The sequence below is a fragment of the Mastacembelus armatus genome, chromosome 24 (assembly GCF_900324485.2).
Source record: "Mastacembelus armatus chromosome 24, fMasArm1.2, whole genome shotgun sequence".
Lineage (NCBI taxonomy): Eukaryota > Metazoa > Chordata > Actinopteri > Synbranchiformes > Mastacembelidae > Mastacembelus > Mastacembelus armatus.
Genome location: NC_046656.1, coordinates 9,077,533 through 9,098,868, shown reverse-complemented (window position 1 = coordinate 9,098,868; position 21,336 = coordinate 9,077,533). Strand labels below are relative to the sequence as shown.

Genomic DNA, 21,336 nt, shown 5'->3' with positions numbered 1-21,336 from the left:
CAGTCTGCTGACCTTGTAGGCAGGTACTGGTTAGGGTTATCGCAGTATAGCATTAAAACCAACCGGCGGAAATGTGACACCTCCTTAAGGTAAGTAATCCACCACAGTTAAGCAGTTATGTCATAAATCACAGTTAAGCTGAAAACAGGTAGTTCTTCAGGTCTTTGTGGTTGGTTTCATGTCGTAAAAGGAATAAATCATCATCATAAACTTAAATTCTGAACTTAAACAACCCAAACAACGAGAATCACTATTATTGTAAATAATATAGCTACAGGTTTAACACATTTAAAAGAAATCAATCATCAATTCATTTACAGAGTAGCCAATCCATTGAAGGTCGGTACAGTTGAGAGCAAGGGCTGATTGGATTTCCCACAGTATCAATAGTGAAAGTCACAGTGTGGAGCAAGTTCTCAGAGTGAATAAAGCAGCTGGGCAGCAGTCCAGCACAAGGGTAATGCAATAATGTTCATCTTTCTGTCAACCATTCATCATCACACTTATTACTATCGCCAAAGTGTTTATTATTGCCAGTGTGAGAACAGATGAGACAGAGGCACCTTATGTGGTACGGACATTCAGATTTGTTTTTAAAATGAGCTAAGACAAGACATTTTCTGAATTTCACAGTAAAAAAGGTTGTTGCTGTGATGCAATCCTACTACAAACTAGCAGTACAAGACACTCACATGGAGAGTAACATTCAAAGCCTGCAGAGCTTAAAAACAGGCTTGAAATCAAACTACCTCCCAAACTACCTTGCACTAAATGTTCCTGACCGCAGTGATTACATGTTTTAAGTAGTTCAGTTTGGACTGCACAATGAAAATCAAGTCATTTCAATGTGCACATGAAAGTTATTTTAAGACGGCCTCAGTCATGTCAAGACTCTACACAACACATGTATGCATCTGATGTCACTGAATCATCAAGAATAGAAGCAAAGGCATCAATAGCAATTGCAATAAACATAAGGCAGCCAGGTAGATCTGACAATGTGAGCTATGTTCCTACCTCTTCTGACAGTTGTGAGTAGTGGGTCTCAGCTGTGGCAATGATAAGGACAGGGCTGAAAGAGGGAACATCCTGCAGCAGAGTGAGAAAAGTGCTCTTCACAGTGTCTCCCACTGTCTCCCACCACTCTGAGACATGTGGCATGAACACCACACTGGGCACGCTCCGGCGGGCCTCACGGAAAACCTAAAACCACATAGGTCAAGCACACATTACAGATTAAACCCGAACAGATATTTAAAAACTATATTACAAACGATTTCATCTGAAAGCAAGCTAACAAGTACTTCATTAAAACTTGATTTATTGATAAAGTAAACAGGACAAGAGCGTCAGTAGTCCAAATTCCCTATCCAAAATCTCAAGAGCAGAACTAATGACACAGCTGGCCTTAATTTGCATGTATGAACATGTGTCTGCATTTTTAAATGCATCAGTGTGTGTTACCTGAGCACAAGACTCCTCTGGTGTCTTAGCACTGACGGAGTAGAGAGTGGGCAAATCCAGGCGGTGCACTGGCAGCTTGTCCAGGTGATGCAGCAAGGCAGGGGCCAAGTGGGAGCTCTGTCCTGAGCCGGGGGCCCCGGCCAGCAACAGACGAGGGCGGTATGCTGTGGGCTGTTGGAGGACAGAGCTAGAAGTAAAGGGGAGTACATAGTCAGCGGAGTAGTTATCACCTCATGAAGCCTGACCAATAGTCATAGTCATTATTCAAACCAGCAATGTCACAGCTGACATTTATTATGACACCACCTCTGTACACTAATCAGTAAAAGACCTTTGCAATTTTCTGTAAGTTTGAAACATTTCATTACAATGTTTGGAGACAGTGTCTCATTCAGTTCATTGGGAATGTGTGTCCAGAGTTTTGATTGGTAGGGTAAATGCAACATTCAAAACACAAGGACTGATTGTCTCTTAAGAATAATAGAATAATAATCAACTCCTAGCAACTGGAGTTAAAGTAACCCTGCATAGTGATGTAGTTTGACAGTAAAAAACAGAATGAAGTACTTAGAGGAAGAATATCATAGACTTGTTACAGTTGGGTTAAACTTCTAACTTCCACCATACAATGAAAAAGATTAAGCCTTTCTTTGTGCACCTGTCATATGGACACACAGAGGAGAACAAGTCTGCAAAAAAGCCTCTCCTGACAGCATCTTTTAAAGAGCTGTATATGTACACAAGATCAGTAATCCTGCTGCGAATATAAATCAAGCCAGAAGTGAGTTATAAGTCTCAGTCTTTATCTCATACATTATTTCTCTAGCATGTTATCTGTAACTACTCTACAGGACACTTGAACTTCAGGACATTTCAATGAGGTTACCCTACAGAACAGCTGTTCAATAAGATTTGACAATTAGCCAAGTTAACCCTGGTTTTGAGAGCACTAATAAAGACAGAGCCCTTAAGCATTAAGTGTTGCTTTAATTCCATTTGTTGGCCAATAAAGTCCTGCATCTATGAACCTACACCATGAACCTTATGAGGATTTCTTTTTATATAATAGTACACAGCACCATAATCAGGAAAAGAAAAATACAATATAATTAAAATTATTGCAATTCGAATAGCAAAAAATGCCTTCTCTTTTTCACAACTTGTATGGAAAATAACATGCTATCCTAAATAAGAGTTGGCCATTCGCTAGAAAGATATCTTTTTCCAAGAGTATATTAGTTCCTAATTAACTAAAACCAGTAGCACTAGGGAGAACACCTAGTGTAATGTGTCACCTTGTTTATAGTCAAAAAGTAATCCTGTATCAGATGAATGTTCCAAAGAACAAATACATGTTTGAATTGATCTAAATACTTGTTTTGATGCTCGTCTTTAAAATTTCTTAGCCTTGGTCCTCTGACTAAAAACCTACATGCATTTCCTTTCACACTAATATCACCTCCAAAATGAAATGCTTTGTTTTTAGCAGTATACTGATGACACCACTGCCTTAGCACACTTTCTCAGACAAGAACTTTGCATTCAGATGTAAACTGCTTAGAGGCATGAAAACTGTGTTTCTGTGAACTCACGAGGAGAAATGAAGGAAGGGTCTGTGCGTTGCAGAAGAGGACAGCTGTCTCTCTGGGGATGCAGCAGGCTGAACTTCATAGATGGAAGCAGAGCCTTCCTCATTGTCGTCGTCACTGTACAAGTCCTCTTCAAGCAGTTGATTGTCACCGCCTACCACAGAGATGAATACGACTCAAAAACATGCATAAACTTGTCCAGGAATTATTGAGCTTAATGGTGGTAACGGGACATGAAACTTTGTTTCTAAAAAGTTTAATCCTCAAAGCTACCGTATCACTGGGATTAATGCAGCCATCTGACGAAAAGTGAAAATAAAAAAAAAGAGACCTAGCTTATTAGGCGAGATGTAATGGGCATTTAAAGTGATACAACACCCTAGGAAATTCAAGTCATTATTGGGTGCAAGAAATACAAGTCTGGGAAGCAATCTCCCACTGGTCAAGTGCTGCACTGTGGCTAATCTGCTGTAAACATTCTTTGGTTGACTAGAGTGGGAGGTTGACTTATTGAAGTGTTAGCGGGATGACTGGTTATCCAATCTCACCACTATCACCTCTGCATACTCTCGGGGGGGGGTTCAGTGTTTGCAGGGTACAAAGCACTTAGTCACACATTCAAAAAGTATTTATCTCCTTCTCCCACCTTATCACCAAAGTGCCAAAAGGAAAGCACACTAACAAGTGAGACAGGTGGCGAGACAAAAGAGAGCAAGAGTCATGGTGGGAGAAGCAGTAACCAGCAGCAGGAAAGTGGGGAAAAAAAAAAAAAAAAAAAGAGACAGCTGAAACAATGGCCATCTGGGTCCCAGATCCCTACCGTGTGTGTTGTCCCTGTCAGTACATTGAGCATGGGGGAAGACACGGAGCAGAGCTTTCAGCACCATTGAGAAAGAAGTGGCCAACAGGGGCCTGAGGGTGGGGGACAGGGCTCGGCCTGGGGGAGCCAGGGCCCTCTGGGAGGCTGGGACGATTGTCCTCATGGCCTTGCTGAAGTCGCCAGGCCCCAGGACAATGGAGGAGACATCCAGCTTCAGCTTGACACTGCTCCCATAGATCTGGGGATAGCGACGGCGCAATGCCACCAAGGCTGCCTCTGTGCAAAGTGCTTTAATGTCAGCACCACAGTAGCCTGGGAGCAAGCCAGATATAAAAAAGTTAGTTTTGGCTTTACACAGGTCTTTTTCAAATGGCACTGAAAACATTAATGTCAGCAGGGTAAATTTTGAAAAAATATATATGTTCAACTGTTGACAATGCTAGGTGAAAATGCTATACTGTATCTTGTACAGCAAACATGGTACACGGTTTTCATCACAGGTGTCACTCTTACCGACACATTTTTCTGCAAGTTCATCTACAAATGGCTCAGCCAACTTGGGATTCCAGTCCCGTGTGTGAATCTCCAGGATGTGCTTTCTGGCCTGAAAAGAGGATGTAGAGTTGACAAAAAATAAAAAGATGCACAGAAACAATGGAAAGGCAGAGCTGAGCACAAGAAAGGTGAAGCCTAATACGTAAAATATCCAAAAATACTAGCAAGTTTATATGAATCTGTCATTTCAATAATATGTTATTTAAGACTAAAATACAGAACGTAAAGAAGTACGTCCAAGTAAATCACATCATATATATCAATTAAAAATATGACTGTGTGTAGTGTTTTATCTACAACTGACAAAACCAAGAGAAAACTCAAGACCAACTCAAGTGACTGAGTGAGCTCAACTCAAGGGTTTGCTAACACTTCAGAACAATATGCCCTTAAATTCACTGCAACGTCTCCACAGGACTCTGCTTTGATGATCAAGCATTAAGAACAAAGTGGTCTTTGTCGTGAATCAAGGGCAAAAGTTTTCATCATCTTTCATCACATCTCCCTTTCTATTCAAACAACAACTCAAACTGACTCCATGCAGGCCGCTAGTTTCAGCAATACCAGAAGGGAGCTTATTTTGAAAGTGTAGCAAGGCTCGCTAGAGCAAGGTTTTTAATCAGTCAGAGCTCACTACTGGTGAGCTTAGCCAGCAATGACCTGCAGATTAGGCTTTGATTATCAATGATCCTACTGTGTGGACAAATGATTCAAGGAGACCCATTAGACATCCTCAATGCAGAGGAGTCACCTATACAGAGTTGTTTATCTGACTGTCACAATAACAAACATGTAACATTGTTTTGTGCATAGCAGAAAAAAAAGTCTCCCAAAGTGCAAGATTAAAGCAATCAGATCTGCATAATAATAAATCTGCTAAAACTGATTTTTAATTTTCCAGAAGCTTAATGAGCATCTGCTTTGCCACTTGCTTGTTGGATCAAAACAACCAACAGCAAGGAAAAAAAAAAAAAAAAAAAAGAGGAGACTCTTAATAGCCAGAGGGTGAATGTACTACTTTTGTCACAGGACTCTTATGTGTAAAACACTAATTACTTCAGCTATATTTTGTGTCTTGGGCTGGGTGCACTTGTGTGTATAGCATTGTATGCACAGTAAGTGATTCTTATACAATATATTGTTTGCAGTTATCTAGTGGATGTACAGGAAGATGTAGATATTGTGAGGGAACATTTAATGGAGAAAATCCACTGTAGATGTTGGATTTCTCTGCTGTAGGTATACAAACCAAAAGTTAATGTGCCTACAATGAAAAACACATTAAAACAAACCGCACCTGCAGTGGAAACAACAGTGACTCAATGGGACGACAAGGACTGTGCCTATTTAGACATCTTAACTGTACACAAAATTGAGGTTTTACTCCCCATTTACCTTCTTGTCAGGCAGGTTGAACAGAAACTCCCGGTCAAAGCGTCCAGGCCTCCTGAGCGCCGGGTCGATAGAGTCAAGTCTGTTTGTAGCACCAATGACCACTATCTCCCCACGACTGTCCAAGCCGTCCATCAAGGCCAGTAGAGTGGACACAATAGAACTGTACAGAGACGGAGGGGGTGGGACACATTGTAACTCATTTAGTGCAACACTTAGCAATACATTTTTTATTTATATACAGTGGGTACGGAAAGTATTCAGACCCCTTTAAATTTTTCACTCTTTGTGCCATTGCAGCCATTTGCCAAAATCAAAAAAGTTCATTTTATTTCTCATTAATGTACACTCAGCACCCCATCTTGACAGAAAAAAAACAGAAATGTAGAAATTTTTGCAAATTTATTAAAAAAGAAAAACTGAAATATCACATGGTCATAAGTATTCAGACCCTGTGCTCAGTATTGAGTAGAAGCACCTTTTGAGCTAGTACAGCCATGAGTCTTCTTGGGAATGATGCAACAAGTTTTTCACACCTGGATTTGGGGATCTTCCTCCATTCTTCCTTGCAGATCCTCTCCAGTTCTGTCAGGTTGGATGGTGAACGTTGGTGGACAGCCATTTTCAGGTCTCTCCAGAGATGCTCAATTGGGTTTAGGTCAGGGCTCTGGCTGGGCCAGTCAAGAACGGTCACAGAGTTGTTCCGAAGCCACTCCTTTGTTATTTTAGCTGTGTGCTTAGGTTCATTGTCCTGTTGAAAGGTGAACCTTCGGCCCAGTCTGAGGTCCTGAGCACTCTGGAAGAGGTTTTCTTCCAGGATATCTCTGTACTTGGCCGCATTCATCTTTCCTTCAGTTGCAACCAGTCGTCCTGTCCCTGCAGCTGAAAAACACCCCCACAACATGATGCTCCCACCACCATGTTTCACTGTAGGGATTGTATTGGGCAGGTGATGAGCAGTGCCTGGTTTTCTCCACACATACCGCTTAGAATTAACGCCAAAAAGTTCAATCTTGGTCTCATCAGACCAGAGAATCTTATTTCTCATAGTCTGGGAGTCCTTCATGTGTTTTTTGGCAAACTCTATGCGGGCTTTCATGTGTCTTGCACTGAGGAGAGGCTTCCGTCGGGCCACTCTGCCATAAAGCTCCGACTGATGGAGGGCTGCAGTGATAGTTGACTCTGTGGAACTTTCTCCCATCTCCCTACTGCATCTCTGGAGCTCAGCCACAGTGATCTTTGGGTTCTTCTTTACCTCTCTCACCAAGGCTCTTCTCCCACGATTGCTCAGTTTGGCTGGACGGCCAGGTCTAGGAAGAGTTCTGGTCATCCCAAACGTTTTCCATTTGAGGATTATGGAGGCCACTGTGCTCTTAGGAACCTTGAGTGCTGCAGAAATTCTTTTGTAACCTTGGCCAGATCTGTGCCTTGCCACAATTCTGTCTCTGAGCTCCTTAGGCAGTTCCTTCGACCTCATGATTCTCATTTGCTCTGACATGCACTGTGAGCTGTAAGGTCTTATATAGACAGGTGTGTGCCTTTCCTAATCAAGTCCAATCAGTTTAATTAAACACAGCTGGACTCCAATGAAGGAGCAGAACCATTTCAAGGAGGATCAGAAGACATGGACAGCATGTGAGTTAAATATGAGTGTCACTGCAAAGGGTCTGAATACTTATGACCATGTGATATTTCAGTTTTTCTTTTTTAATAAATTTGCAAAAATTTCTAAATTTCTGGTTTTTTCTGTCAAGATGGGGTGCTGAGTGTACATTAATGAGAAATAAAATGAACTTTTTTGATTTTGGCAAATGGCTGCAATGACACAAAGAGTGAAAATTTTAAAGGGGTCTGAATACTTTCCGTACCCACTGTATAATTTTATACCCAAATTAACACCAAACACAAAAACTGCCAGTCCATTAGACATTAAAAACCTGCACTTAACTTGCTGCATAAAACATTGCAAAGACAGACTGCATGGAAAACACATAAAAACACAATGCAGTTAAATGCACACATACACGAACTCAGAGGCCCTAAAACTCTGAGACTGAGACAATATTGACAAGGCTCATAAGTCAGTACTGACCAAATTGAGTGCCCTATTTCCGGTCTACCAAACAGGCATAATGAACAAAACAGCATGAAGCAAAAAATATCAATTGTTTCATTTCCCTGTTGACTGCAGCTCCATGGCACTCAGTATGGCAGGAAAAGAAAAGCATCTAAATTCAAGCACGCCCCGCATATTTTATGATCTGAACAACCTGTTGTCCAGAATTGCAAAGTTACAGTTGCAATATTTTACTCTTAAAAGGCAAATGTTTTCTCAAGGCTCAACTGCAAGCTGCATTTCTACATATAATACAATTTGAACTGAAATAGTTCTCTAATGCTATGGATTGGTAAATACCAAATAAACAAACAATGGGCTTAAGTGTCACTGATGTTAAGTATTAAAATCCAGCTCCAGACAATTTGTTTGAAAACCAAAGCTGTTCTGCTTTCAGTTTTGGGCATGCAGTTCCAGCAAACCTGTGCCACCTTTTGGCAAGATAAGTAACAGCAGCAGGAGTTGCAGCAGGTGCAGGCATACAGAAGCAAAAGCAGTCACAATTTCAACACTTTAACAGCTTTTTTTAAATGCATATAAAGAATCTATTTAGAAAAATCAAAGACTTGGCTGTTTTGCACAACTTGTGACATGCAGGGATGAGAGTTTCTGAGTATCTTACATGAGGTGCATGATAGTTCTTTCCAATTTGAGGATTATGACAATAACAAACCAACTAACCAGCACAAACCACAAACCAGTGCTATTTGGCACTGTATGATGTTGGAGGTATTGGTTTGTTTCAAGCATAAACACGTGTAAACAATGGTTGTATGGCACAAGGGTTACGAACACAATTGTCTTACCTGTGTATCTGGTCTTGCCTGCTGGAGCGAACAGGAGCCAAACCATCAATCTCATCAAAGAAAATAATGGAAGGCCTCATCAAGTATGCCTGATCGAAAACACAGCCAAGGTCAAAGTATTAAAATGAAATTTAAAAAAAAAAAAAAAAAGACAGATATTCTGTTACTGTCAAAAAACTGACTTCGACCACACCAGAGCACTGCCGAAGTGGCTCACCTGGTCAAAGAGCAGGCGTAGCTGGCGTTCAGATTCACCGACCCACTTACTGAGGCAGTCAGCTCCTTTCCTCATGAAGAAGGAAACCTTCCTGTCTCCCTGGCTACACTCGTTCGCAAGTGCCCGTGCAACCAGGGTCTTTCCTGTCCCCGGTGGGCCATAGAACAAACACCCTCTATATGGCAAAGAAAACGAAATCAAAAGTGTGTTTACTTGCAAAGTATGCAACTTTTTATACAAGTATGTATCTCCACTGTCTTGTGTGTATGTATGTTTTTAGCATGACAAACAAAACTAATGTAAATTAAAAAGTGGAGAGCATATCTGTAATTGAATTTTAAAATTTTTTTTCCACTAAACCTGTCACAAAATACAAAATAATTCCACAACCAGAGTGACAGTCTCAAAATAAACTGTCATATTCTCACCTGGGAGGCTGAATCTTGAACTTCTCAAAGATCTCAGGATAAAGCAGAGGGAACACCACCATCTCTTTTAGTGACTGAATGTGATTACTGAGGCCACCCACACTGTCAAACTTCACCTGAGAAGAAAGATTTGAAGTCAGTACCTTTCTCTGCATGACTGAAAATTTTATTTTTAATAAAAAATAAAAATAAAAAAAAAAGCACTTAAATGCTTTGCGGAAGGGAAGTGTTTTATAAAAATTACAATACTTCTGACTTGTAAGCTTAAAGTTGCCCTGCTCTTCAGTTTTTAATATTTATTAGCATTTTTACTCACAGAGGTATCAAGGTTCATGGGATCCACATCAGCCAAACTGGCACCCACTTTTACCCGATCACGCAGCACCCCACTAGCCAGGTCTTCTGCAGCTAGGTTCATAGGCAAACATCTGTCAAAAATATAAAAAGATGTAGTCTGAGTACTACAAATACACAATGGCCATTTCTATAGCACTTGTACCAATGCTAACAGTCCTCAATCTAAATTATTTTAAGGTTTTTAATTCAGGAAGATGAAGACAGTAGAATAAAAGGCAGCAACCATTACCTGTTTCGAGCTCGGGTCATACTCTTGCTTTTTCTTCGCTCAAACCTTTCTTCGTCAGAAGACGAGGTGGTATCGCTGCTATGAATGGCATGTTTCTTCACTCTGGAGAAGTGTAATAATATAGTCAGTGTCAGTGTCACGCCACTTTACAGTCACATTCAGTTGATGATCAGCAGAAAACTTTTTATAACCACAGTCCCTGTATTCAATAGTCATGACAGTGTAAACGCTTCTGTAAAAGACCTTAAGATTTTTCACAAATTAAAACTTTATCAACCTTATATGGCTTCTTCTTGCTGGGGAACGATGGGTGTCAAAAAGTGAGGGGTTGCTCTGTTTTCTGTTCACAGGCTCTGAGAAAGGAAACACAAAGTAGCTAGTTGTCACAAATTAAGCCTTTAAAATTGCTTAAAACATGATTAAACAGAGAAAAACATTAATCAAATGGTCAGTGTACCCTCTACATCTGAAAGTAATACATATCCAAAGGTCTGAATCCAAAGAAAGAAAAAAGTCATTACCAATAGGTGGGGCCTCATATCGTTGCACAGTCTTTCGCTGCCTCAGGTTGTATGGTCTGTCATTTTCTTCTCCTGCCTCTTCCGCTTCATCTCCTTCATCATCTTCGTCGTCATCCTCGGCATCTTCCTCCTCTTCCTCGCCATGAGACTCTGAAAGTCATAAGTGTAGTTTTCAAACTTGAAATGAAAATACTACCAAGGTTAAGCTTTTAAAAATTCACCCAAAGTGCACTGAGCTAATGACTCTACAGTCATTGGGGGGGTTTTGAAAAGGAGGGACCTCATGAAGTTTTCATGATCCTCTCTCGCTCCCCTGATTCGTAAGGAGAACATTAGTGACAAACTGACCTTCTGTCCCTTCCTCCTCTTCTTCCTCTTGCTCTGTTTTGCTCAAGACTTTGTGGTGTGTAGGCATGCTGAAAGTGCTCCTGCGCATTGATTTCCTGCGTTTCACCCGGGAATACATATCCATGTTTTCCTGAAAGAACAGAGCCTTAAGTCATCTGCATCAGGCAGTGGCTCTTCTTTAGTTCTGGGTAATGGTGGTGTGGTACTATAGGGTTACACTCACCTCCTCAGTGTCTCTGGTCCACATGCGAAGGCGCTCCACCTCACGGTTCTGCCTGATGCTGCTGATGTTATCCATCTCCTGAAGGACAGCTTCAGCAGTGCTGCACACACAGAACATCACAGATAGTGACAAACTGAAAGTCACCTTTACAGAAGCACAACGTAGGTAATATCTTTGAATGGGACAGGTATATGATCTACAGTGCACGTTTAGACAGTGGCATTTTTGTTGTTCTGTACATTTTGGGTGCTTATACCCCATATTCTGTGAACAGAGGGACAAGATTTGTAACCTCACTGCTGCTGTTCAAAAACTGTGAAAAAGAGAACAAAGTCTCCCGCATTTTTACATTAAAAGACATAATTAAAGACATCAGTCTTCAGTCATACTTCATTTAAGATCCAATGTGCCTGAACACAATGGGGGATAAAAATGTCCCAATACACACTGTACTGTTAGCTATAAAAGCTCTGTGAAGGAAGAAGACCTCACAAACAAAGAAAATTTAATAAAAAATACAATTTGGGGGTTTAAGTATAAAGAGTCCTCTTCCATATGCTAATTTCAACATCCTCTTGTTTCTCTTCTGTAACAGGTAATAGGGCAAAAAAGGCATAAATGGCGTGACTGGGAGCTACCTGTTGACCAGCTGGTCAAACAGCAGGCTCTGATTTAGGTGTTCAAATTGGCTCTTCCTAACCCGGCAGCTCCTCTTCAGCTCCACATGGCCATTCATGTGAGAGTGATCTCCCCCTCCACTCTCCTCACTCCGGTGATTCATATGGGCTGCAGCATAAACAAAAATTAAATTAGGGACCAATTCTTTAATTGTTTGCTTCTCAAATGAATCAAATTAATAAATTAATTCATAAATAAAAACAAAAAAAGAGATGAAAAGACTTGCATTACCGTGCCCATTTTGCATTATGCGAGATGAGAGCCTAGAGATTAAACAAAGTGAAAATATGTGATTAATCACACAGTTTGACAGCTTGAGTTTAAGTTTGTCTGCTCTATTGATTAAAAATATAATAATTAGTAAGACATCTTATTTGACAGCCAGTGACTACAAAAATTGCTGTAACTTTGCCTTATCTAAATGTTTTTGTACAGAGAAATTACATGACCCTAATACAAGTTTGTCTTAGTACAATATTTATGTCTACCAAAGGCAATGCAGTAATGTACTTGTCTATTATTGTGCTGCACAGCATTACACACTGGTTTCATACTTTGTTCAGAGATACTTATGATGAGTGAAACAAAAGCCAGCGGCTGACCGAGTGCGGTAAGTGGGAATGTCCCAGCTGACCCTCTGGCCCTTAGTTTGAGGGGATGGGGAGGTATCACTGGAGCTGGGCTCAGAGGCATTCTGGCGCCGCGTCCTCTTGGAAGGAGGAGCCAACCGCGGGCTGCTGGCACTGCTCACATCACTACAGGGTTCTTTCTGTCAAACAAACATAACACCGCCAAATTTTGAGAGGAGGAAAGACAACCCCATCAATCATTGCATCAATCCAAAAAGCAAGCATGTCCAAACACCTCAAGTAAGAATGAAACCCATAAGAACATACAGGGCTTTAAAGACAGAAAAAGGCAGGAACTCCAAATGGCAAAGGCAGATCAGAGTCAACAAAACAAGATACACTGTACCTAACCCAATGTTCTCTATAAACCATACCACAGCACCAATCAGACATATGGCCTTGGAGCTCACACCCTTCTCAGCTTAACTTCCCTGCTGATATGAGAGCATATCTCATTGTTGTCATAGGCAACTGTTTGCAATGCCTGCAGAGGTGTGTAACTGGCTGGATAGAGATGCAGACAGACTACAAAAGCACAAGATGTACAAACATAAAATGACTGAAAAGAGGTGTTCTGAGGGGTGCACAACGAAATCAGTCTCCATGTAAATCATTTCTGAGCTAATGTAAAACACCAATGGTCAGTTTTATCCATATGTTTGTGACAACAGAGTTTTTACATAGCCAGATTATTGGAAGATAAGCTTTAGGTAATTCTGTTGTTTATGTTATGAATGTTTATTACTCCAAAGCCTTTCAATTACAGATAGTATGTCATCAATTAGTCTGTCTTGTAATCTACAGGACTGGACATTAAGCAAGCCCTCACATTTACACACATATTTCTTGAACCACAGTTCAAAAAGTATCAACCTTCGCCAGGAAGCCCATAACAACTTAACTTCTTTGTGCTAATGACTACCAATAAATGATCAGATCAGTACATTACATTGCCTATTTCAAACGCTATACCAATAAATAACGCGGAAACACAGAGCCCCCTGTCTTGCATAATCTCAGTGTTTACATTTGAGACAAAGACTGTCAAGCCACCTTGGAGGTCGGATGATCAGAGCAAAAACCAAAGCTATTAATCACGTGTACACTTCGTATAATTAGAAAACGTCCTTCGGTGTTACATTATATCAATGCATTTACAACACGTGTAAAAACTGTCTATTTGGGTCTTCAGGGCATTTACAACTAAGAGTTCACCAAGTTCAGACTTGCTAAATACGGGACTTGAGCCAGCCAACTGTTGTGAACCCTTCCCCCACTGTAAGCTAGCTGTCGAGCTAGCTAGGTCCGACACAGGCTAGCCTAACTATCTCTTTACATTTGAGAAAATAATCGCGCCGACACCTTCAGTGTGGCGACATGAGCTACTGTTAGTGGCGTCATGGTAAAGTGCCAGTTGTCTTTATTTGGAAGGTAAATTTGCGGGGACAATGGTGAAACAAGTCAGCCGGGTAAAATTGCCAAACACAAAGGGAACTCAACTTGGGGCTAGCCAGAAGTTAGCATCGCTAGCTTGTCATTTGACAGCTATACAACACTCTCCGTGCGAGTGACACGTATATAAATCACTGCATTCAATTCTTTTATTGTGTGTCTACGTGACTGAGAGGGTGTCAAGTTTAGAAGCGGCCGTATTTTGATATGAATAATGTATTATGTGGAGCACCCTGAGGCCACGGCTACAGCTACCTAGCCAACTAGCAAAGCCAGCTAGCTCGCCGGCAAAGAAAAGAAACCGGCTTACATGTTCCTCAGAGTTCTCCTCGTTTCTCGACGACGACCTGGTCCTCGAGGAGATGAAAGGACCGCTCGCCGGTCGTGAGCTTTTCCTTGTGTTTACCATGTTTTCTTTCTTTTGTCTGCCCTTACTGGATCTCCCTAACCGGCTCCAAACACTGCCTCACTGAGCGCAGCATCGAGGCGCCATTTCTTTCTTTCTCTCTCTCTCCCCCCCTCTCTCGCTCTCTCTTTCGCTCTCCCGTGGAGGAGTCTGTTCGGCAGGTGCACTCATTTCTACCGACTGCTATCACTGAGGATTAGTAACTAGTAATTAGTAAGTTATCATGTCCATAAAATACAAACACCATGAAAATAATTATGTTATTATTCATTTTTAATTGTGCAGTTGGAATATTCGCTTGGGAAAATAAAATCTGTAAAGTTAAATAAAGTTACTCCACCAAATACTACTAAACCACTGTATACATGCCAATAAAAGAATACAATTCAGAAAATGTACAATGCTTGTACACTTAAGAGGATGTTATTGTGAGAGGAATACCGAAGAGTACCACTGTTGCGCCACAGCAAGAAGGTTCCTGGTTCGAAACTCAGCAGGGTACTCCGGTTTCCTCCCACAGTCCAAAAACATGTATGTCAGGTTGATTGGTGACTCTAAATTGCCCATAGGAGTGAGTGTGAGTGTGTGAGGTTGTTTGTCTCTATGTGGCCCTGTGATGGACTGGTGACCTGTCCAGGGTGTACCCCTGCCTTTCACCCAAAGAGAGCTGGGATAGGCTCCAGCAGATCCCTGTGACCCTAAATAGCAATAAGCAGGTATAGATGATGGATGGATGGATGAATACCTAAGAGTAGTAGTGGTGTGACTCTGGATTGAAACTGGCAGAGAACATAGTAGGCGGCAGCCTGTGATTTATTTAGTTCACAAGGGTCAAACTCACAGCTACTTAGTATGTTTATATCAGACAGAGACTGTCACAAAAACACAGCCATCATACTTTGACAATTGTGAGATACTAAATGTATAAAACCAGATAGAATTCACATTGTCTTGTCTGATATGACAATTTGATCAGTTTCCTATAAAAATGAAAAAAATTACATTAAACTAAGCCTTAGATTTCTAACAGTGTCCTACAGTCCTTTTCAGAACTTCTGTGGGATCCCTTAACCCCACTTTGTGGACTATTACTGAAACCCAAACCTGTGTGTGCTGGCTAGTTTGTTTCCGAACAGTGCAAGTGCTAGCCATCAGTTTCATTTTTTCAAAGTTATTTTTTACCCTGGAGCTGTCAAGGCAGTAATCTGCAATCAAAAACTAATAAAAAATGCTAGTCACATATATATTTAATTATTAATTTATGCAAGTATAAATTATTCAATAGTATTTTCATTCACTGGTGATCAGATTATCTGCTCCTCGTGGTCAGCACGAGTCAAAGCAATGCTTGATAAATGGATGGATGGATGGATGGATAGACAGACAGACAGACAGACAGATAGATAGATAGATAGATAGATAGATAGATAGATAGATAGATAGATAGATAGATAGATAGATAGATGTCATTTAAGTTCAGTTTCAATGGGTAAGATGTGCTGAGTTCAGCAGTTTAGTGGTGTTACGACAGCAGCAGTTCACATACGACACATACGTCACATATTGCTCAGCAGAAGAACCGCTGTGCGAAAGTTATGGCTGCTGATGTGTAGCCTGGGATTAAACGGCAAAAAAACGGACTGGTAAATCAGTATTTGACCTTAATCTTAATATACGCATGCTAATGGACACCTGTTGTGTGTCTGCGTCCATCTAATTCATGCTATTTTCCGTATCTCCGGTGTCGTTGGCTCTGTGCGCGTCCGTGGCTTTGACGCCCACTTACATAATTGACGTGGTGATAACGCTGCTACATGCTTGTTTATCGGTAGAACTTGTTAAAAATGACCTGCTCAGGTTGGGACATTTATTCCTTGGGGTACACTGACAGTGTAGATGTGAATGGCTCGGTTAACAGCACAGTTAACAGTGAGCCAGTAACGGTTAACAGCTACCTCGAATTATATCAAGGAGGCATTTGAATCCCAAGCCCCATCAGGACCTTTGCTTTGCCCACTGTCCTGTACGTTTGCTATAATGTTTTTTTTTTCCTTAGATGGAAAACACAGTACGTCATGAAAGCGATTGACAGTGTGGGTGGCGAGAAAAATGAAAATTGGTAAGTCATAGTGAATTCATTATTCCTTTTCTTTATACCTGTATGAGGAAATAAAGTGGAAAGATCTCACAAATCCACAGGTCCAGTAGCTGCGAGTCATCATTTCTTCTGACAAAAGCAGAAATAATGCAAATCAGGCAGTAAATAAACCCTGTGACTAGAGGCTAAATCCGATAAGATATATATAATGACTGTCCTTTTTTAAGGGTTGTGAGTGAAGCTAAGGAAGAGGAGGCTCCAATGAGGCGTAGTTTCTCGGTAGAAGACCTCCTCGATGAGGTGGAGAAGATATGTTATGATGCCTCAGGGACATCAAAGGTCAGAACCAAATTCATCCCACTCAATCATCAGGGCATCGCTTCAATTGCACATCTTGCACCTTAACGTCATTGTGTCCACAAACTATATTTTAAATGGAAAAAAAATTCTTCAGACTCTATATAATGGAGCATGGATTGTATAAAAAACTTTATTTAGTAGGGCACGTTGTAAAAGGATGCCAACCGGTTTCAGCCTCATAAGTCTTCATGAGGGCTGAAAGGTTAAAACATTGTTTTTTAAAGACAGGTGAGAAAAATATAAACAGTTTGTTTTTCGCAATACCGTATTTGTGGCTTTTTATCTCACTTGCCCCAGTGGATGTTTCTATATCGGGCATACTAAAGGACGTCTGAAAGATTGGTTACGTGAACACGAATATGCAATCAGAACAAAAAATTCTCACTATCCTGTGGCATGTCATTTTGCTGAATATCAGGCATGTAATGATGATTTTCTGAGGACAGAAGGAACAAAAGCTAATGAACAATCCATCAAAGGGTGAGATTGCCATTGGAAAACTATAGCAAACAGTAACTTATTGGATTTTTAGATTTGACTTGAGACTTCCAGGTTTGAATGAAGAAATAGATTTAAGTCCCAGTTTCTAACAGTTAAATACCTTAGCTTTACAGTGTGCCAATCTCTTAGAAATGTAATTGTTTTTGTAGCTGCCTTTGTATTGAAAATGTTTCTGAAGGTGATACGCTGGTTTGATGTCACTCCCATGATACTTTCTGCAAGAAGCACCACATGTAAACAATGTTTTAATCATTCAGCCGTGATGACTGGTACCTATGCACGTTTTTTTCAGAAAATGGCAGCATCATATCACAAGCACAAGGCCTTTTATGTTTTGAGTAATAAAGTGCTTAAATGCAATGATGAAATTACAATTTAGATATAAATTAAAAATTGAGTAAAAATACAATAAATTGTTTATGTACTGTATTATATTAAACTAATATGAGCAGATCAGAGCTCATTTTTGCAGCTTTGATTCCAGGTGGAGATGGTGGTGAGGCTGTGGAAGGACGGATTCACTGTAAACGATCAGGAGTTTCGAAGCTACACCATACCAGAGAATCAAGATTTCCTGGATGCAATTAAAAGGGGGTGAGTTAAATTTGGCATAGTTCCACATATTAAGAATTAATTTGTTGCATTAAAGCACAAAGGACCATAATATTTTGAGGTCTGATAGTGTTTTTGATGGTTACCATTGACACAACAATTACCTGCCAAGTGGTTATGGATTTTAATGACTTGCCTTCTGTCCTGTTCTTTGGGCATGAAAGCACCTGCTGTGTGCAGTGACTAGTGTCACAGCACCTATTATTGTCTGGCGGATGATGACAAAGCAGTGCTATTATGACACTGATTTTATATTTCTTCATTACTAGATGTTTCTGATGGTTTTGCATTGAGTAAATGTGAATGTGATTTGGAAGCCACTGTAACCTGTACCATGGTCCCAGAGATTGTGGTTCTGCAAATTAAATAAAAGCCATTTAGAGTATACCCTTCTCACGTTGGAGATATGTATGGTATGTGTTTAATGAATTAATAACTTGTTTGACCCATTCATATCAGATAGATGTCACAGGGTAATAGCATTTAATGCATTTTAGTTTCATAAAAATTACTGTAAAGCCAAATAAATGCAAGATTAGATACAAATTTGAGCTTCAGTTCTCTCTTTTTTTTTTTTAGCCTAGTCTTGAAGTTAGTTGTTAAACATCACTGACACCACCTATTCACCAAGAGCAACATTAAACTTGTGGACAACCCAAGCAGGGGACAGTCACAAAATCTGCTTGGATGATGCATGAGCGAGAGCCAAATTCTATATGTAACTCACATGTGGCATAATATCTGCCCTTGTGTGATGCATTGGTTCCTTATCAGTCCCTACAGGGAAATTGGCACCACAGCCAGACGACATAAGACAGATAAACCATAATGCTCATTAGTGCTCATTCATCATATTGATTGATTTGACGAGACTGATCTTTAATCTGTCCCAGGGAGCTTCCAGCAGAGTGGGAGAGCAGGGCAGAAGAGGAGGAGCTGGAAATCAGTGTGGAGGATCTGACAGAAGAAAATTATGTTCCCAAGAAAAAGGCCTTTCACCCATTTAGTGGCCGAGGATACCGGCTTGGCAGGTTGGATTGTTCTAATAATGTAACCAAGTACAAGTGCAGTGTTATACATGTAGTGTCTATTTCAATTTTTCAAAAATATTATACTACACTGAACCACTAGGTGTCTCTCAATATCCAGGTATCAAAAAACACAAGCAAATTTAACTAGAAAAGTCAACCTGATGAACTGAGTCTTGACTTTTTCACAACATATTCTATGAATGGCAAACATGTCCAGAGTCCAAAAATATTTCGTATTAACTTTAATCTGACCACAACCTAGCCATTATCAATTAGAACAACACAAAATACATATGATGTACGTGATTCTAACTGAATCTTAATCTGTTGTCCATTTCCAGTGTTGCGCCTAGAGTAGTGGCCAGGTCACCGTCTGTGCATGAGGATGGAGAATCTCTTCCTATTCCCATGGTAACACTAGACCACACCCTTCCTGTTACCTCCCTGCAAATCTGGTTGGCCGACGGCAGGAGACTGGTGCAGAGGTTTAACCTATCGCATCGGTGCGTATCACAATGTCAGGTCCCAAACACTGTAAATCTGTGAGCCTGACATCATCAGAGGATATCTGCATATTAAAGACTTACTAACTGTTCTGTGAAAGGAATATTTCACCACACTCTCTACTCCTGCTGTGCTGTCTGCAAATAGCATCACTGAATTAATCTCAAGCATCAGAGAAGTAGTGCAAGGAATGACAAAAGGTTTTTGTTTGTTCAAACTCAGGCAGGGATGAGGAGGTTTATTTAGAGGATTATGTAATACTTTCTTCTTATCTGGTGGAGTTTGGAGGCATTGTGCATGTCATATCCCCTGCCACAGTGTATAGGGCTCCAGAAAACATAATCTGAGATGTAGCAGCGGAGTGGATCTATAAAATCCCCAGAGAGGGATTGCATAACTCTGATGCAGCATTTATATAACAGGGTTAGTAGCTAAAAGATAGACAGAGCTGAACCCCTGCAACCTTCAGCCAGCCTCAGTCTGTAAGGAGCAGGGCCTCCATATGATCACTTGTGTATGCTGGGTTGGTATCAATAATAGATGATGTTACAAGAATAGTGCTTCAGGTAGAAACCATGCATCACTAGAGAGAGTAGAATTTATGACTTGAAACACTCTGCTACAGACATATGATTCTGTTTTTATTTCTAGGATCACTGATGTGCAAGATTTTGTGGCACGCTGCCAGAGAAGCTGCCCACCGTTCGTCCTGACGACATCGCTTCCATTTCGAGAGCTCAACAACAAAGAAATAAGTCTGGAAGAGGCAGACTTGGCCAACGCTGTCATCGTCCAGAGGCCCCTGAATACAGAGGCTCCATTTGGTCATTCATGACCAGTAGGACCCTATAATTTAAGCTGCACGCCACTTTGCCACACGCTGACACACCGCCTTCCCCCTGATAGCAGTCTCAATGCCTCCTGTAACTTAGAATATTTATTCAGTGGTCTGTGCTGCATTTGATGATTGTTTTTTCTCTTTGCAGTCTCTGTGGGATTGTGTAATGGCGATTTTGTCTGTTGGTTACAAAGGTGCTGCTGAGGTGCTGTTGTCAATGCTTACTTTGCCTTGTTCCTCTGGAGGAGAGTATTTACCTGCCAGAGCTCCCTAAACACCCAAACCGCAGACAAACTCTCAAGGCAAAACAATTGTGTTGCCTGTGCAGATGGTCAACCATGTGTGTCCATCTGTTGGTCTACTACACATAACCCTCCCTCCTTCTTTCTCACACACACTCACACAATACCACCACCAGCACCACCAACCCTCTCTAATGTCTTCCCAAACTGTGATCACCACTTTTCTGCACTAATTAACGTAAAAACAAGGGGCTGGTATTTCCGTTTATATAATATTAAGTTGACAAATGATGATTTGTTTGTAGGTTATTATAATAAAAAAGTCAGCAGCTAGTTATTTATTTTGGTATGACTGTTTAGTTTTGTCAGTTTTTTTGTGAACCTCTGCCTTTGTCTAGGGGAATGGTGGGGATGTAGAGATTTTAATTTTAAATGCACAATGTACTATTTTGTTGGACTGCTTAAACATATCATATTTCAAGGTACAATAAAGAGCCTCCTCAACTCCTGCTTATTTTTATGGTTTGTTTTGTGATGTAAAACAAATCTGAAGCACATAACCTTGGAGAATCTCAGAGTGTATTAATCCAGGGTTAGTGTGAACACTGCTGAGAAAAAGATACAATCAAGGCATCTCATCAGCTTCAAACATAATTTTCCCTTTGACTCTGACATGGCACCAACCAGTGCCTTATTTTGTGATGCAACATCTGAGGCAACATGGTGGAGTAGTGGTTAGAACTGCTTCACAGGAGGAAGGTACAGGGTTTAAAACCCATCAGGGACCTTTCTGTGTGGAGTTTGCATGTTCTCCCTGTGCTTGTGTGGGTTTTCTCCAGGTACTCTGGTTTCCTCCCACAGTCCAAAAACATGTATGTCAGGTTGATTGGTGACTCTAAATTGCCCATAGGAGTGAGTGT

General features: G+C 40.7%; 2 protein-coding genes across 6 annotated transcripts in view; one reads left to right on the top strand and one right to left on the bottom strand.

Moving 5' to 3' along the window:
- Positions 1-14,334, bottom strand: part of atad2b (ATPase family AAA domain containing 2B) — a 61,665-nt gene extending 47,331 nt beyond the window's left edge. For all 5 annotated transcript variants that reach the window (XR_003296337.1, XR_003296336.1, XR_003296338.1 and 2 more), the window contains exons 1-19: positions 14,135-14,334; positions 12,346-12,512; positions 11,975-12,006; positions 11,704-11,851; positions 11,066-11,165; positions 10,843-10,972; positions 10,495-10,644; positions 10,251-10,326; positions 9,974-10,075; positions 9,704-9,815; positions 9,388-9,503; positions 8,960-9,134; positions 8,743-8,831; positions 5,824-5,983; positions 4,387-4,477; positions 3,874-4,185; positions 3,057-3,207; positions 1,465-1,651; positions 1,018-1,203 (exon numbers count right to left, since the gene is read on the bottom strand). Coding sequence is in view for 2 of the 5 variants with exons in the window: in XM_026318533.1 (XP_026174318.1) it covers positions 1,018-1,203; positions 1,465-1,651; positions 3,057-3,207; positions 3,874-4,185; positions 4,387-4,477; positions 5,824-5,983; positions 8,743-8,831; positions 8,960-9,134; positions 9,388-9,503; positions 9,704-9,815; positions 9,974-10,075; positions 10,251-10,326; positions 10,495-10,644; positions 10,843-10,972; positions 11,066-11,165; positions 11,704-11,851; positions 11,975-12,006; positions 12,346-12,512; positions 14,135-14,233 (2,583 nt within the window). In the remaining 3 variants the exon portion in view is untranslated. The remainder of the gene's footprint in view (positions 1-1,017; positions 1,204-1,464; positions 1,652-3,056; positions 3,208-3,873; positions 4,186-4,386; positions 4,478-5,823; positions 5,984-8,742; positions 8,832-8,959; positions 9,135-9,387; positions 9,504-9,703; positions 9,816-9,973; positions 10,076-10,250; positions 10,327-10,494; positions 10,645-10,842; positions 10,973-11,065; positions 11,166-11,703; positions 11,852-11,974; positions 12,007-12,345; positions 12,513-14,134) is intronic.
- Positions 14,335-15,778: 1,444 nt separating this feature from the next.
- On the top strand, positions 15,779-20,926 carry ubxn2a (UBX domain protein 2A). The gene is made up of 7 exons (XM_026317966.1): positions 15,779-15,873; positions 16,287-16,349; positions 16,556-16,667; positions 17,674-17,783; positions 18,695-18,832; positions 19,174-19,335; positions 19,988-20,926. Exons 2-7 carry the CDS (start codon positions 16,306-16,308, stop codon positions 20,169-20,171), a joined length of 750 nt encoding a protein of 249 aa, XP_026173751.1. The 5' UTR covers positions 15,779-15,873; positions 16,287-16,305; the 3' UTR covers positions 20,172-20,926.
- Positions 20,927-21,336: the final 410 nt, after the last annotated feature.

Bases quoted from the DNA above. Each gene is read 5' to 3' on its own strand.
- ubxn2a (XM_026317966.1), top strand. From the start codon at position 16,306: ATGAAAGCGATTGACAGTGTGGGTGGCGAGAAAAATGAAAATTG. The intron at 16,668-17,673 runs GTCAGAACCAAA...CTTTGATTCCAG, and splicing joins ATGCCTCAGGGACATCAAAG to GTGGAGATGGTGGTGAGGCT. The intron at 18,833-19,173 runs GTTGGATTGTTC...GTCCATTTCCAG, and splicing joins CGAGGATACCGGCTTGGCAG to TGTTGCGCCTAGAGTAGTGG.